The sequence below is a fragment of the Medicago truncatula genome, chromosome 7 (genome assembly GCF_003473485.1).
Source record: "Medicago truncatula cultivar Jemalong A17 chromosome 7, MtrunA17r5.0-ANR, whole genome shotgun sequence".
In the NCBI taxonomy this organism is placed as follows: Eukaryota; Viridiplantae; Streptophyta; class Magnoliopsida; order Fabales; family Fabaceae; genus Medicago; species Medicago truncatula.
In genome coordinates, this window is record NC_053048.1 from 38,135,187 (window position 1) to 38,148,815 (window position 13,629).

At 34.1% G+C, this 13,629-nt stretch overlaps 1 protein-coding gene across 3 annotated transcripts; it reads left to right on the forward strand.

Annotated features, from left to right (window-relative positions):
- The first annotated feature begins 4,842 nt into the window (after positions 1–4,842).
- Positions 4,843–12,846, forward strand: LOC25498939 (COP9 signalosome complex subunit 7). 3 transcript variants are annotated; one of them, XM_013593965.3, is made up of 9 exons: positions 4,843–5,233; positions 5,665–5,740; positions 7,656–7,744; positions 8,116–8,205; positions 10,637–10,681; positions 10,802–10,872; positions 11,240–11,375; positions 11,939–12,047; positions 12,455–12,846. In XM_013593965.3, the coding sequence occupies exons 1-8, from the start codon at positions 5,072–5,074 to the stop codon at positions 12,011–12,013; spliced, it is 744 nt and encodes a 247-aa protein (XP_013449419.1). In that variant the 5' UTR covers positions 4,843–5,071; the 3' UTR covers positions 12,014–12,047; positions 12,455–12,846. The 3 variants fall into 3 exon arrangements, with proteins under 3 accessions (XP_013449419.1, XP_013449420.1, XP_013449418.1); XM_013593966.3 differs by having other exon boundaries at positions 11,942–12,047; XM_013593964.3 differs by having other exon boundaries at positions 4,844–5,233; positions 11,959–12,047.
- Positions 12,847–13,629: the final 783 nt, after the last annotated feature.

Sequence of the window (13,629 nt, forward strand, 5' to 3'; positions counted from 1 at the left end):
TATTCTTATATATTAAAGTTAACAAGTAAGCCCTAATTTTAACCTAAACCCTATTGCATAATTTTACTGTTTTAACCCTAATGTTCACACCTAATCTCCTATTTTCATGAACAATCCTAATGCTCTCTCCTAATCTTCTTATATATTAAAGTTAACAAGTAAGCCCTAATTTTAACCTAAACCCTGTTGCATAATTTTACTGTTTTAACCCTAATGTTCACACCTAATCTACTATTTTCATGAACAATATTCTTATATATTAAAGTTAACAAGTAAGCCCTAATTTTAACCTAAACCCTATTGCATAATTTTACTGTTTTAACCCTAATGTTCACACCTAATCTCCTATTTTCATGAACAATCCTAATGCTCTCTCCTAATCTTCTTATATATTAAAGTTAACAAGTAAGCCCTAATTTTAACCTAAACCCTGTTGCATAATTTTACTGTTTTAACCCTAATGTTCACACCTAATCTACTATTTTCATGAACAATATTCTTATATATTAAAGTTAACATGTAATCCCTAATTTAAACCTAAACCCTATTGCATAATTTTACTGTTTTAACCCTAATGTTCACACCTAATCTCCTATTTTCATGAACAATCCTAATGCTCTCTCCTAATCTTCTTATATATTAAAGTTAACAAGTAAGCCCTAATTTTAACCTAAACCCTATTGCATAATTTTACTGTTTTAACCCTAATGTTCACACCTAATCTCCTATTTTCATGAACAATCCTAATGCTCTCTCCTAATCTTCTTATATATTAAAGTTAACAAGTAAGCCCTAATTTTAACCTAAACCCTATTGCATAATTTTACTGTTTTAACCCTAATGTTCACACCTAATCTCCTATTTTCATGAACAATCCTAATGCTCTCTCCTAATCTTCTTATATATTAAAGTTAACATGTAAGCCCTAATTTTAACCTAAACCCTATTGCATAATTTTACTGTTTTAACCCTAATGTTCACACCTAATCTCCTATTTTCATGAACAATCCTAATGCTCTCTCCTAATCTTCTTATATATTAAAGTTAACAAGTAAGCCCTAATTTTAACCTAAACCCTATTGCATAATTTTACTGTTTTAACCCTAATGTTCACACCTAATCTCCTATTTTCATGAACAATCCTATTGCTCTCACCTAATCTTCGTATATATTAAAGGTAACCCGTAAGCCCTAATTTTAACCTAAATCCTATTGCATAATTTTACCGTTTTAACCCTAATGCTCTCACCTAATCTTATATTTTCATGAACAACCTAATGCTCACACCTAATCTCATATTTTCATGAGCCCCAATTTTAACCTAAACCCTGTTGCATAATTTTACCGTTTTAACCCTAATGCTCACACCTAATCTTATATTTTCATGAACAACCCTAATGCTACCTAATCTCATATTTTCATGAGCCCTAATTTTAACCTAAACCCTGTTGCATAATTTTACCGTTTTAACCCTAATGCTCACACCTAATCTTCTATTTTCATGAACAATGCTAATGCTCACACCTAATCTCCTATTATCATGAACAAAGCAAATCGGCATCGCTTTATTTCCCCTATTTCTTCAAAACAAATCGCCCTATTTCTTCAACAAAACAAATCGCCCTATTGGAATAAAAGGGTTTTGAAAGATTATAGCAACATTTTTTTTTGTTAATATTACACTTTTTATCCAAATTAGAACTGAACTCTCTTTGTTAAATATTTAACACAAAATGCACCTGAATTTCGCAATCTATATAAACAGGTGGAAGAAACATTTCAACAAACAGTTAAAGGGTATCATTTACGGTAAAAGCCAAATATTCGATAAAAGGAAAATTATTTAAATAAAACATTTTACATGTTGAGGTTAAGAATGAACTATTTTTAGGTACATAATATAACATTAACATATAATTTTTACAAAAGAATGAAGTAACATTTTTTCAAAAAAAAAAAAAGAAAAATATGAAGTAACATACCAATAATATAATATTGACATATAATTTTAACAAAAGAATGAAGTAATACACGATTGATAAAAATTAATATTTTTTTGGTGAATAAGCGTGGTGTCTGAGGTTCGAATTTCAACATCTGCATATATTTGGGACCACATATTTCATTCTCTTTGATATGCATTGAGATTTGTTTTTGTCTATTATATCTACAATGTATATGACCCGTGCGGCAGCACGGGTGGAAAGTCTAGTTTATCTTGAAATATGAAAAGTCAAATTTAATACACATACAAACAAAGGACAATTTAGTAATATTAACACACAAAATAGACACATTAATTGCCCTAACAATTTTTCTTAAGAAATGTGAAAAATGCAAAAAGTGCTTAGATATAGGGATGGAGGGAGTATGTTGATAGCATTTTTCAGCGTCAAAATATGTCAGCGTTGATTTGCACAATTTTTTTTTTTCGACAATAAAGTTTTCATAACTTAAAATTCAGCTAACCAATCCAAAAAGCCCAAACTAATATTTTCAAAAACTAGCCCAACCCAATTTCAAAATTAAAGAAACAATTTGGTTTACTGTTTCTCAAAAGTGATGTTGTATTGTACCCGTTTCACAATCCATTATTTTTCTACTCATTGTGATTTCACAAACCTTTGTATATGTGTTTGTCAAATATGCAATTTCTTCACAAATATCAATTTCTTCTTCAATTAAATTAATCAAAACATGATTCATCTCGCAAATCCAATTCAATCAAAATGTGATTCCTCTTTCAAACCCACTTTAGCATCTTCTTTCTTCACACTTTCAATACATGTTGTACCGTACAACTCTTCTCTTTCGTTTTTGTTGTTGTTTATGCATTGTGGATTTACAGACATATATATACATATATACATATATACATACATACATATATATATACACACACACACACACACACACAAACAATTTTATGTGTCGTTGTATTATATGTATCACGAAAAAAGAAGTAACATTTTACCATCCATCTATTTGCTGCGAAATATTTAGGTCAAGTAAAGTATTGCCTATTGTGATCAACTTAAACTTGGATGGAAGTTTGGGAAGTTGTCCCATTATTTATATTTATTTAAATAATTAAGAACCCAGAGTTAAGACAAGGTTGTAAAATTGTGTGGCATCGAACCCTTCAAGTTATTGTTAGCAAGAGTTAAATTAACTAAACTTCTTAACTTGGAACTCACGAGGGAGATAGTTCAATCGCAAATTCCCAAGATTAACACACAATATTTTCTCTCCCACCCCTAATCATTATCTTGCAAGAACAAACATTATTCGAAAAATCCAAGTCCTACATCGGATAGATAAGACTATTGAGAAGAGTTTATAAAGAGGAGGCAATCCTCACCTTACAAGCCGGTTTTGTAAGGATGAGTTAGACCCCGAATTTCAACATGATATTAGAGCTTGTCGAATTCAAGGGCCACCTACCTGTTCACACACCAAGCCCAAAGAGTGATGGACGTGAGAGTGGCGTGTTGGGAAAAACACAAGTCCCGCATAAGATAGATAAGACTCTTGATAAGACAAACATACTTAACAACTTAAAAGTTTAATTTTTAATTGGCCTTAACACCCTTGTGAAACACGTGTATTAGTTGTCAAAGAAAATTGTTGTTCAAAGAGATATTATTTAAGAAAGTGAGAGCGAACAATGAATGTGGAATCAAACTAAATAACATATTTGAATAAAACTACAATATCAAACAAATAAGTACAATTGAACGGATATGAAATTTGATTCGTGAGACAGATGTTGTTTGTTAACCCACTCCTGAGACAAGAACTTCATAAATTATATAACATCATGTGTACTTGTAAACCGCTTATCTCCTTATTAGTTATTGAGTTGTAAATACGTTACTTTATAATTCTCAAGAGACAAGGGAAATGTTCCACTCAAGTTGTTGTGAAAAAGAACAACCGTGTGCAGACACAAAATCGTTCGAACATTTTTTATGTTAATGAACATATGAGATTTGTAGCTTCGAAATCAAGGGCATGCAACAACGAGGAGTCTTGTAATTCCGTAGAAAATATTCATGGTAAGATATTCACGTATTGCAAGATTAAGGGTTCTCAAATCAAACACGACATCAAAGCAACCCTTTGAGACTGAGGTGAAGTTATTGTGACCAAAGTTCACAATTTGGTGCCAAAATTGATATTGATTTTAATCTTTATAAAGATGAAAACGCAATCATTCGCTCTGATAATTATCACAGGTTATATAACTTCGACAAAACATAAGCTATAAATGTAGCTTCGTCAACAAAGATGTATCAGTTCGAAAAACAATCCGCAATAAATTATCAAGTACATGCAAAACAATTAATATCACACTTTTAAATTAGTATTGTAACAATATTTTAGTACCAAATTGAACTTTAAAATTATCTCTTTGCAATTTTTATTTTCATTTTAAGTATCGTAATATTATATAACAATTACCTCCGCATCGTTGCATGTAACCAAAAATTAATTATATCAAAATCAATTTTATCAAAGTCAATTATGTCAAAATCAATTATGATCACATTAGAAACAAACACACACCCTTCTCTGAAAGAAAACTAATCATCGAGTCCAGAGTTTCTACCAAAATTTTCATTGTTTCGACGATATTAAATATTCTTTTTTTAGTTTCTTATACGTTCCCTCCATAAAATTAACCCTACTTTCAACCGGTCCTCGACTCCTCGTGAATACTCTTCTCGGTTGATATTATTTCTCTCATGATAAATTCCAACTCCTTTCGTATAGACTCAATGTGACACGGTCAACTAAGTTAGTCATTTTGAGACGGAGGAAGTAGTATATAAACGGGTCTTTCACATCACTACGAGAGTGCTTTCACCATCACTCAACACAAACCTCTCCTCTCACCGCTCAAAATCTCTTTCAACGTGTTCTTAAATTCCTCCACCGAAACCCAAAATCTCTTTCAATGCGTTCTTAAATTCCTCCACCGAAACCCTAAACCTAAAACCCTTTCAATTTCCCCCTAATCGAATCGATCTTCCCATCGAAAACCCTAATTCCTTGATCATTCTCGACCATGGACATTGAACAGAGACAATCGGAACTCATCGATCAATTCGTCAAGCAGGCCTCTGCTGCTTCCAACACTTCCGCTATCTCTTCCGTCATTGTCGATGCTACTTCTCACCCTTTGCTCTTCGCTTTCTCTGAGATTCTCGCTCTCCCCAATGTTCTTCAGGTTCCCCCTTTTTTCTGATTTTTTGTTGTTGTGATTTTTCGATTGTTTTGTTCATCTATGTGAGTGTTAGTTGATTGCAAAACGAGATGTAAATTTTTTTTTTCCTTTCGTTTTTCTTTTTTTTTTTAATCATAAATTGTTCCATGTTGTTTGCGTTCATTGTGATTATTGTGAATGAGTTAGTGTTTTTAGGTGGATTATTTTGCTAAGTTGTTTATGTTTCGAAATAAATTATGGGGTGATAAGAACTCATGAAGTACAGACACGAACACTGACACGTCTGAAAGATACCTTGACATCAATAAAATTTTGAGAAAATGACATAATTCAACAATCCCCTATGTTGTTGTCCCAGTATTGAAAAATTGCTAATAAATATGCGATTAGTTTCGATATGTCTGCCATAACTTTTTTGAATCTGGTTTTTGCAGCTTGAAGCAACTGATGAAAAATTCTACCTTGATCTGCTTCGCCTGTTTGCACATGGAATATGGAGTGACTACAAGAGTAAGTAGATTGATTGATCTTTCTGTTTATCTTAATCTCCTTGCATTTTTGTCTGGTGGGTGTTCTGTGGTCTTTGTTGAATTTTTTCCTTTTCCGGTAGTTTGCTGTTACTTTAAACAAATGTTGTAGGAATTGTCCTTTAGTGTACCATGTAGGGGTGGGAATAGGCCAGGCCAGGCCAGGCTTTGATAGGCCTGAACCTGGCCTACGAAAAAATTTACAAGCCTAAGCCTAGCCTGTGGCCTATTATAAGCCGTTTTTCTTGGCCTGGCCTGACCTATTTAAAAGCCTGGACTGGCCTGAAAGCCTATTTACAGGCCTACTTCATATTAAGGTCATCAAATAGTTCATTTGGCCTACTAAATAAACTAAACATGCCTTAAAGCCTACTTAAAAGCCTATTTAACAACAAGTAAATTTTAACTGGATTAAAGCCTACTTAAAAGCCTATAACAACAAAGCCTATTTAGGGACTAATAGATAGAGAAAAAGATGTTTATATTTTTAATGTATGCAATTATTTTAATATAAAAAATAATTTTTAATAAATACGTATTAATAGGCCGGCCTATTAGACTTAACAGGCTTTTCTGGAAGTCTAAGCCTGACCTATTTAACTAAACAGGCTTTTTAAAAAGCCTAAGCCTAGCCTATCTACTAAACAGGCCAGGCTAGGCCAGGCCGTAGGCCCCTGTAGGCCAACCTGGCCTATTCCCAACCCTAGTACCATGACAATGGTTGGTGATTTGTGATTTTTGAGTTTATTCTTAATTTGATTCCCGGATATTTATGTCACGAGATAGTAAGTTGTTACTTTTGTAAAGATTGCCATAACAGATGATGTATAATTAACAAGTAATTAGTTATTTCGTAAAAAAGTTTGGTTCTGTACACGTGGACTTTATGTCATGAGATAGTAAGTTGTTACTTTGTAATGATTGCAAAAAGTTATGGTTACTATGTCGGACATACTGTACATGTGGACTTCTATATGCATGCTCAATGTATGTAAGATCGGGAATCACTACATAGGATCGTGTGATCTTGCGTTTCAATGTGAGTGGGACCGGGGAAATGCCGTAAGACCGTTGCAAAATTTCCCCCAATATGGGCCGGGTTTTAGCAAAACCCCATCTTCTTTAATTGTAATGGATCCGGGTCAGTTTTTGGTAAAACTCAGGTTTTCAATGGTGAAAAAAGGGAGAAATAGAAACGTTTTCTTTTTCTTGCTCGCGCAAGTCCTCTGTTGTGAGGGATAACATCAAAACCTCTTCCTTCTCCCATTCTCTCGCCTTCCGCCACCTCTGAAAACCTCTTCCCTTCATTCCCTTGTTTTTGTGAATTGGGTGTGGTTCCTCTATTTCTTGCTGAGTTGGGTGTGGTTCCTCTGTTTGTTGTCACCTGTTCCCTTGTGTTAATGATTTCATTTTGTTAGGAGCCAATTTTAAACTTAGTTATTTATTAAGTTATGAACTTATGGTTACAAGTCTGTGGAAGGACGGGCATCTTTTCTTAATTTAATATAATTTTTAATTTTATGTACGTGTGTGTGTATCTTTTTCCCCTATTAGTAGGATCTTATGATCCGTTCTACGTTCTTTCAACCCCCTCTCGATCTTGTTCAAACTCTCAATTTTGAAAACACTGTGCATGCCAGCATAGGAGCATATTTTACATTTTGGGATTGCTTAATAATGCGTCGGACTATTTTGAACCTCGCCACACGTGTCTTGAGATGAAAGAATTCACTCCACTTTATTTTCTGCTTTGTAAATACCAGCAGTGAGATTTGTATATTAATCTTCATTCATGATTTTCTATTTTTTCGTTGCGTCTGTTTTTTAAATCTTTTATCATTTACGTGTAAATGGAAATAATATAATGGCGTTCATTAAAACGTTCGAGTGACTTATAGGTAATGCTGATCGCCTTCCACAATTGGTACCTGATCAGATCCTCAAGCTTAAGCAACTTACAGTTCTGACACTCGCTGAGACCTACAAGGTATTTCCTATCAGTCCAAAGTTATAGGAACATATTTAAGGGTTGTTTAAGGGTTTGGTTTTCTGTTATTTGGAACATTTTTTCTCCTCCCTAGTTTTCTATCATCAAATGTCTTTTTTTTTTTCTTCTTCTTTCCATCAAAGGTGGATAAGAAAACCAAATCTTCCCTTGAATATATTTTTTGATTTTGTATTGGATTCTTTCATCTCATTTGTCATTTTAAGTTGCGCTTTCATCTTCTACGTAATTATTTAGAACATCATCTGGCTGATTAACATTGTATGTTTTTTTTTTTTTTGTTCTGTTTTAATTTGTCCTTCAGATATGATATGATATTGCAATCTATTTTTACAATTTCAATTGATTTTCAGGTACTACCCTATGACCAATTGATGCAGGAGCTAGATGTGACAAATGTTCGCGAGCTTGAAGATTTTCTGATTAATGAGTGCATGTATGCGGTAAAAACCATTCCCTTCGAAAGAGTATTTACTGGTCAAATGTCCGAAAATTAATTGAATGCATATGTACATGATTATTATTGTTATTGTTATCTACGTTGTTATTAGCATGCTATAATGAAACTGTAGAGTGGTTTGCTGTTGCGCGCTCTGTTGTCAAAAGCAGACGCCCCGGCCGCTATAGCAGAGCGTAGCGGAAAAATAGGACCACCACACCAGGCCGCGTCGGTGTGTGTCTGGCCGCGTTGGCGCATGTCAGAAGTGGAAAGCGGCCAAAGCGGGACTATAAATAGTAAAACAATAACTTGTACTAGTTGTATATAATTGGTATTAGCCATTTTTGATTTTGCTATCCCTTTTATTTCATATATTATGAATACTTCATGAAATTTTGAGTAATGTTAAATGTATTTTAGTATTTTATTATTGAATAGTATGGTATCTAGTATTAAATTTATTAGGCGCCACATTGCCGAAATAGTGCCAGCTATGTGTGTCCCCCTCCGTACCGCGCCAATTATTGGGTTGGCCGTGCCGCATTTCCGCAAGTTGTGCACTACAGTGGCCAAAATGATCACTATTCATGGTCGCAAACCGCAACGGCTGCTAAGCGCTTAATTGAATAAAACCTATCTTAATTAGTCACCTCATTGAATTTGTATTGTAATGTTTAGTTTTTTAAGTCTTGGATGCTTAAACTTTTGTTTTCTTGACTTTTGGTATTTGCTTTGTTTTACTGTGCATATGTATATATGCATGTATTAGTTATTTAATTAATATTTTAAATAAATTTAAACTAGCAGTTATCTTGCTATTGCTCTCTTGGAATTGCTTTTTTTGGTTGCCACTAAGCACCACTCTCAGATTGATATATATGTTATTGCATGATAGAGTTTTATTAGAAGTGAATATGAGAGTAGGAAAAAGACTTGAATTCTGGAGATCTTAAATTTTATGCCAGAAGATATCAGCAAAAACCATAGGAAAATCTGCAAGTGAGACAATCTGCAAAAGTAAACGGTTACACCGGAGATGTTTGGGGCTTCTTCCATAAGAGGTCTTAAGCAAATAATATGTTAACCCCATGCGATATTACAACCAATCGGTAGCCTTGACGACAAAGTTTTAATGACCAGATAATGAAACTAATTGAGAGAAAATGAATGGAAGTCATCACGGCTAGGCTAGAGTGGTAGAACTGGAAGGTTTTCTGAATTTTATATTTGATTCTCTCTTTGGGACCTGTGTTTTATTACCATCACCAGAAAATGAATAAATTCCTCAATTAGAAATATGACCTACAAAACTTCAGGAATCTCTTTGCCGATGGCCTCAGCTAGTGTTGTTAAACAGCGTCTATAGTGAAGTCAATGTTAAATAACCACTATTGTTCCGCGATAAGCAATTTAGTGAAACTGTTGTAGAATAGCGGCTATATCATAACGGAATTTGGAAAAAGTGTAATTTTCCATGATCCACGACTGGCAACACTGGCCTCAACACACCGACAAGATACCTCTCCCTCTCAGCCCCTCTTATTCATATCCCCTAACATATGTGTTTGTGTATTAAAAAAAGGGGGAGGAGTAATATTAAATCGGGAGGGGGGCGGGGGCACTGGACTACACATTCCCCAGCCTCAACTCTCAAATGACAGGATACCTCTTCCTCTCAACCCCTCAGATTCATATGCAACACAGACTTTAACTTTCTGGACCCTCTAACTTCCTTTTTCAAAGTGGGGGAAGAACGGTGTTATTATTTATTTAGGCGGGGAGGGGTTTTGGGCACCGGACTACACATTCCCTGGTTGAATTCAAACTATCTGTTTTGATTAGAATACTACATAGTTACCACTGCACCATCATCCTAACCTCTTACTAACTAGATAAACAAAGCCATTTACCAACAGTCGCTAACAAGCACCTAACATTCTCCCATAGGATAGTGTCCTCTAGTATATATACAGATGTGTAAGCGTAAGTGTGAATCAGTTACAACAGATTCAAGCACCTAATATTATTTTGTTCATTTTTATATGCTCAGTATAAACTATTTATCTTGTATCTAATGTTCGGTAGCAATTATCCTGCTGTAGAATTTTAACTATACATTCATAGAGCACTAATGCGCTCTATCACTAATTTGATCTCCTTTTATACTACTAGTGTCTATAGATATTGCATGCTGCTAGTATACTCATTTGTTCATTATTCAATCGCGCACATTAATTTGTTCTTGTTCATCTATTTTGGCAAACTACCTTTTGATTGTTTCTTTGTGATGCTTGATTTAGTTGGTTTTTTTTTTTGTTCTTATTTTTATTGTGTTTCTCCAGAAGATTTTGCATAGTGATATCAATGAAGTATTAACTTGAATCAGTATTTTATGTTTGGGAGGTATCTTTTCTAACTTTTCTTGCTCTTATCAGGGAATAGTAAGAGGGAAGCTGGATCAGTTGCGACGATGCTTTGAGGTCCTAGCTCATTATCATGTTTTTTGTTATAGTAAAATAAAATTGTGCTTTTATTTTTATTTTTTTCATCTGTAGAGTTGTCTGTTGGGAATTTCTTTGATCTTTGAGGTTTGATTTCAGGTCCAATTTGCAGCAGGTAGGGACTTGAGGCCTGGTCAATTGGGGAACATGATACAGACACTCTCCGACTGGTAATCTATCTTTTCTTAAATAAGGTCTTGCGTGTCTTATATTTCTATGGCACTATCAGCAAAACAACCACCTTTGCCTGGAAAGAGACCTGACTTTAGACTATAGCCACTTTCCAAAATATCTTTTGCTTATGTCCGTTTAGCTTTCATTATCAATTGAATTTGGTTTAAGCTTTCAATTATCAACTTGCACAATTTTGTTTTTTTTTGTATATAAATGTTAAACCTTACATTTGCTACTCTGTCTTGTTTCTTTGGTTAAAAACTTCTCAAAATGGTATTTTCCTATACAATGCTAACTTTTTTAATGTAATACATAGAGTTTCTCTTCAAATACTAAAATTTAATTCATGACTGGGAAACACAGGTTATCTACATCAGAAAATATGCTTGTTTCAATTCAAGACAAGATAAAATGGGCTGACTCAATGAGTGAAGTTGACAAGAAGCACCGGAAGGAGGTGGAAGAGAAGGTTGATGAAGTGAAGAAGTCCATCTTCAAGGTCGGTTGGATTTATTTTTATTGCTTTACTTCTTTAGAGTTTTTTATTCTTAAATATATAGATGATATAATGTTCCGTTGAAAAGCTTGCTTGTATATTAAATTTTAAGGGTTTGTGCTAAATATGTTGGAATTTTATTTATCTTTTTTTGTGTATCTCTCTGTTCTGTGAATGTTGTTTTAATTTCTCACTGCTGACAAGACTCTTTAACAAATATGTTTATGAACTGAAATTGAACATCCCAGTTTTTGAGATAACTAAAAATGTCTGTTGTATGTATAAAGCCATGGATAGGAAGTCCCAATATTGCTATATTAATGACTTTAACTCTAAAATTATGAAGACAAATCTGCCTGTAGAAACACTTGCCCTTGTTCTTCAGTAATTAAAATAACATCTAGTTGAGTTATAGGCCTTCATAATTGCTGTATGTAGCCTTCAACTTGAAGGCTAACCTATATGAATCTTAAATGTCTGTTATTTTTTTGGGTCATATATTAAATGTATGTTGTTCTTTATAATTGGGATATTTTGGTCGACGTGTCTTACTTACATCGTGGCAGAAGTTACACACTGTAAGCAGGCCGACATCGACTTCCGAGGGCATGAGGAGATCTGCGCTGAATCTGGTGGAGTGATGGATTATGAAGAAGATCGAAGCCGACCAAAGAGGTGATTTGAGAAATTTTCATATCAGTCAAGTATTTGATCAATTATCTCAATAAAATTGATTTTCTATGTTTAAATTGGCCGTAAAATCACCTATAACTGTATTCACATAATTTTGGTTGGAAGAATGAAGCTGGTCTTACTTGAGTATAGCTGTCATGTTTGCATTGAATTTGCGACTAAACATCTGTTCACCGCCTCTTTTATGCTAAACTGGTATGGCATAATCAGTCCATCAATGGGACTGAGATCAGATATCACATTATAAAGGAGATCTGATCTGAATGTCAATGTGTTTTGTAGCATCATCTATTTGAAGCTAGAATATGATTAAGCTTTGTGTATTCGTTTAAATATTAAGATTTTCTTGTATTTCTAGTCATGAGATTTTTGGCTTAAATTTTTTGCAGGAGGCGGCATCCGATATCTTGAGGATTGTAGTAGATAAAGTAGCTCAATGAATTGGGTGTTTTAGTTGCTTGCCTGACTTTTATTCATGGCATGCGTCAATTGAGAATATCAGCTTTTGGAGACAAGTAAAACTCATCCATATTGCACTTGTCTAGCACCACAAAGCGAGTTAGGAACAAGGAACAAAAAGGAACACTTTTTTTATTTCTGAGGCCGTATTTTGGAAATTGATAGTATTTCCGGAACCATTGTTAATACTATATACTGTGTTGGTTAGAACAAGCTGAGTTGGTGGTGCGGCTTTTATTTTAGGTTGCTAAATGCTACAGTTTCTTCTTCTTTTCTATGCTTCATTTATACCGCCTCAATTGCATTGCTATATATATATATATATTTCTAAAGTTAGATATGTATTGTGGCGAGAGTTACATATTAGTCCACCGATGGAAACGGAATGGATTCTCTCTATTGAGAATCCCTAATGCTTTCTCCATGAGATCCATCTCAACCTTTCAACCACCATAGTCACTCTTTTTCCTCTATTATAAAACCTTCCCATTCTTATTATTTAGGGTCTAGATTTGACATGACCATAATTTTAATGGAGAGAATCTATTCCTGTCCCCCATGCACCATATAAGTAATATTTTCAGGTGTACATGTACGCTGATCCTCTGCTACCCCTCCCTCCACTCTTGGTTAGGCATTCACTCAGTTGTTTTGTTTTAATAGGTGCTAGTTAATGTTTCTCTTTTGCTGTGTCTACGTATTATAAACATAGGTCTTATTTACTTCGACTTTATCTGGCAGAAGGCTAATTCGCTTAATATAAGGGTGCTGATAGTGATGAGCATTTAGGATATGAATGTAGTGCAATTTATATTGACTTAAATTTATATGGCAGAAGGCTAATTGGCTTACTATAAGGGTGCGTTTAGAATATGAATGTAGTGCAATTTGTATTAACCGAACCATGACAATCATTAATCAGATTTTAAACGTAAAAAATATGGTCCAGTGTTATTGAGCAGTCCTCATACGATTAACCTGCGTCCACATTGAGCTTGCACATCTCCAATGGCTTCTATAATGATTTCCTATAAACACATCCGTGTTAACTGAAAATGTATGCTAAATGCTTTATTTCATCCCCACCAAATGATGGTATGCTGCA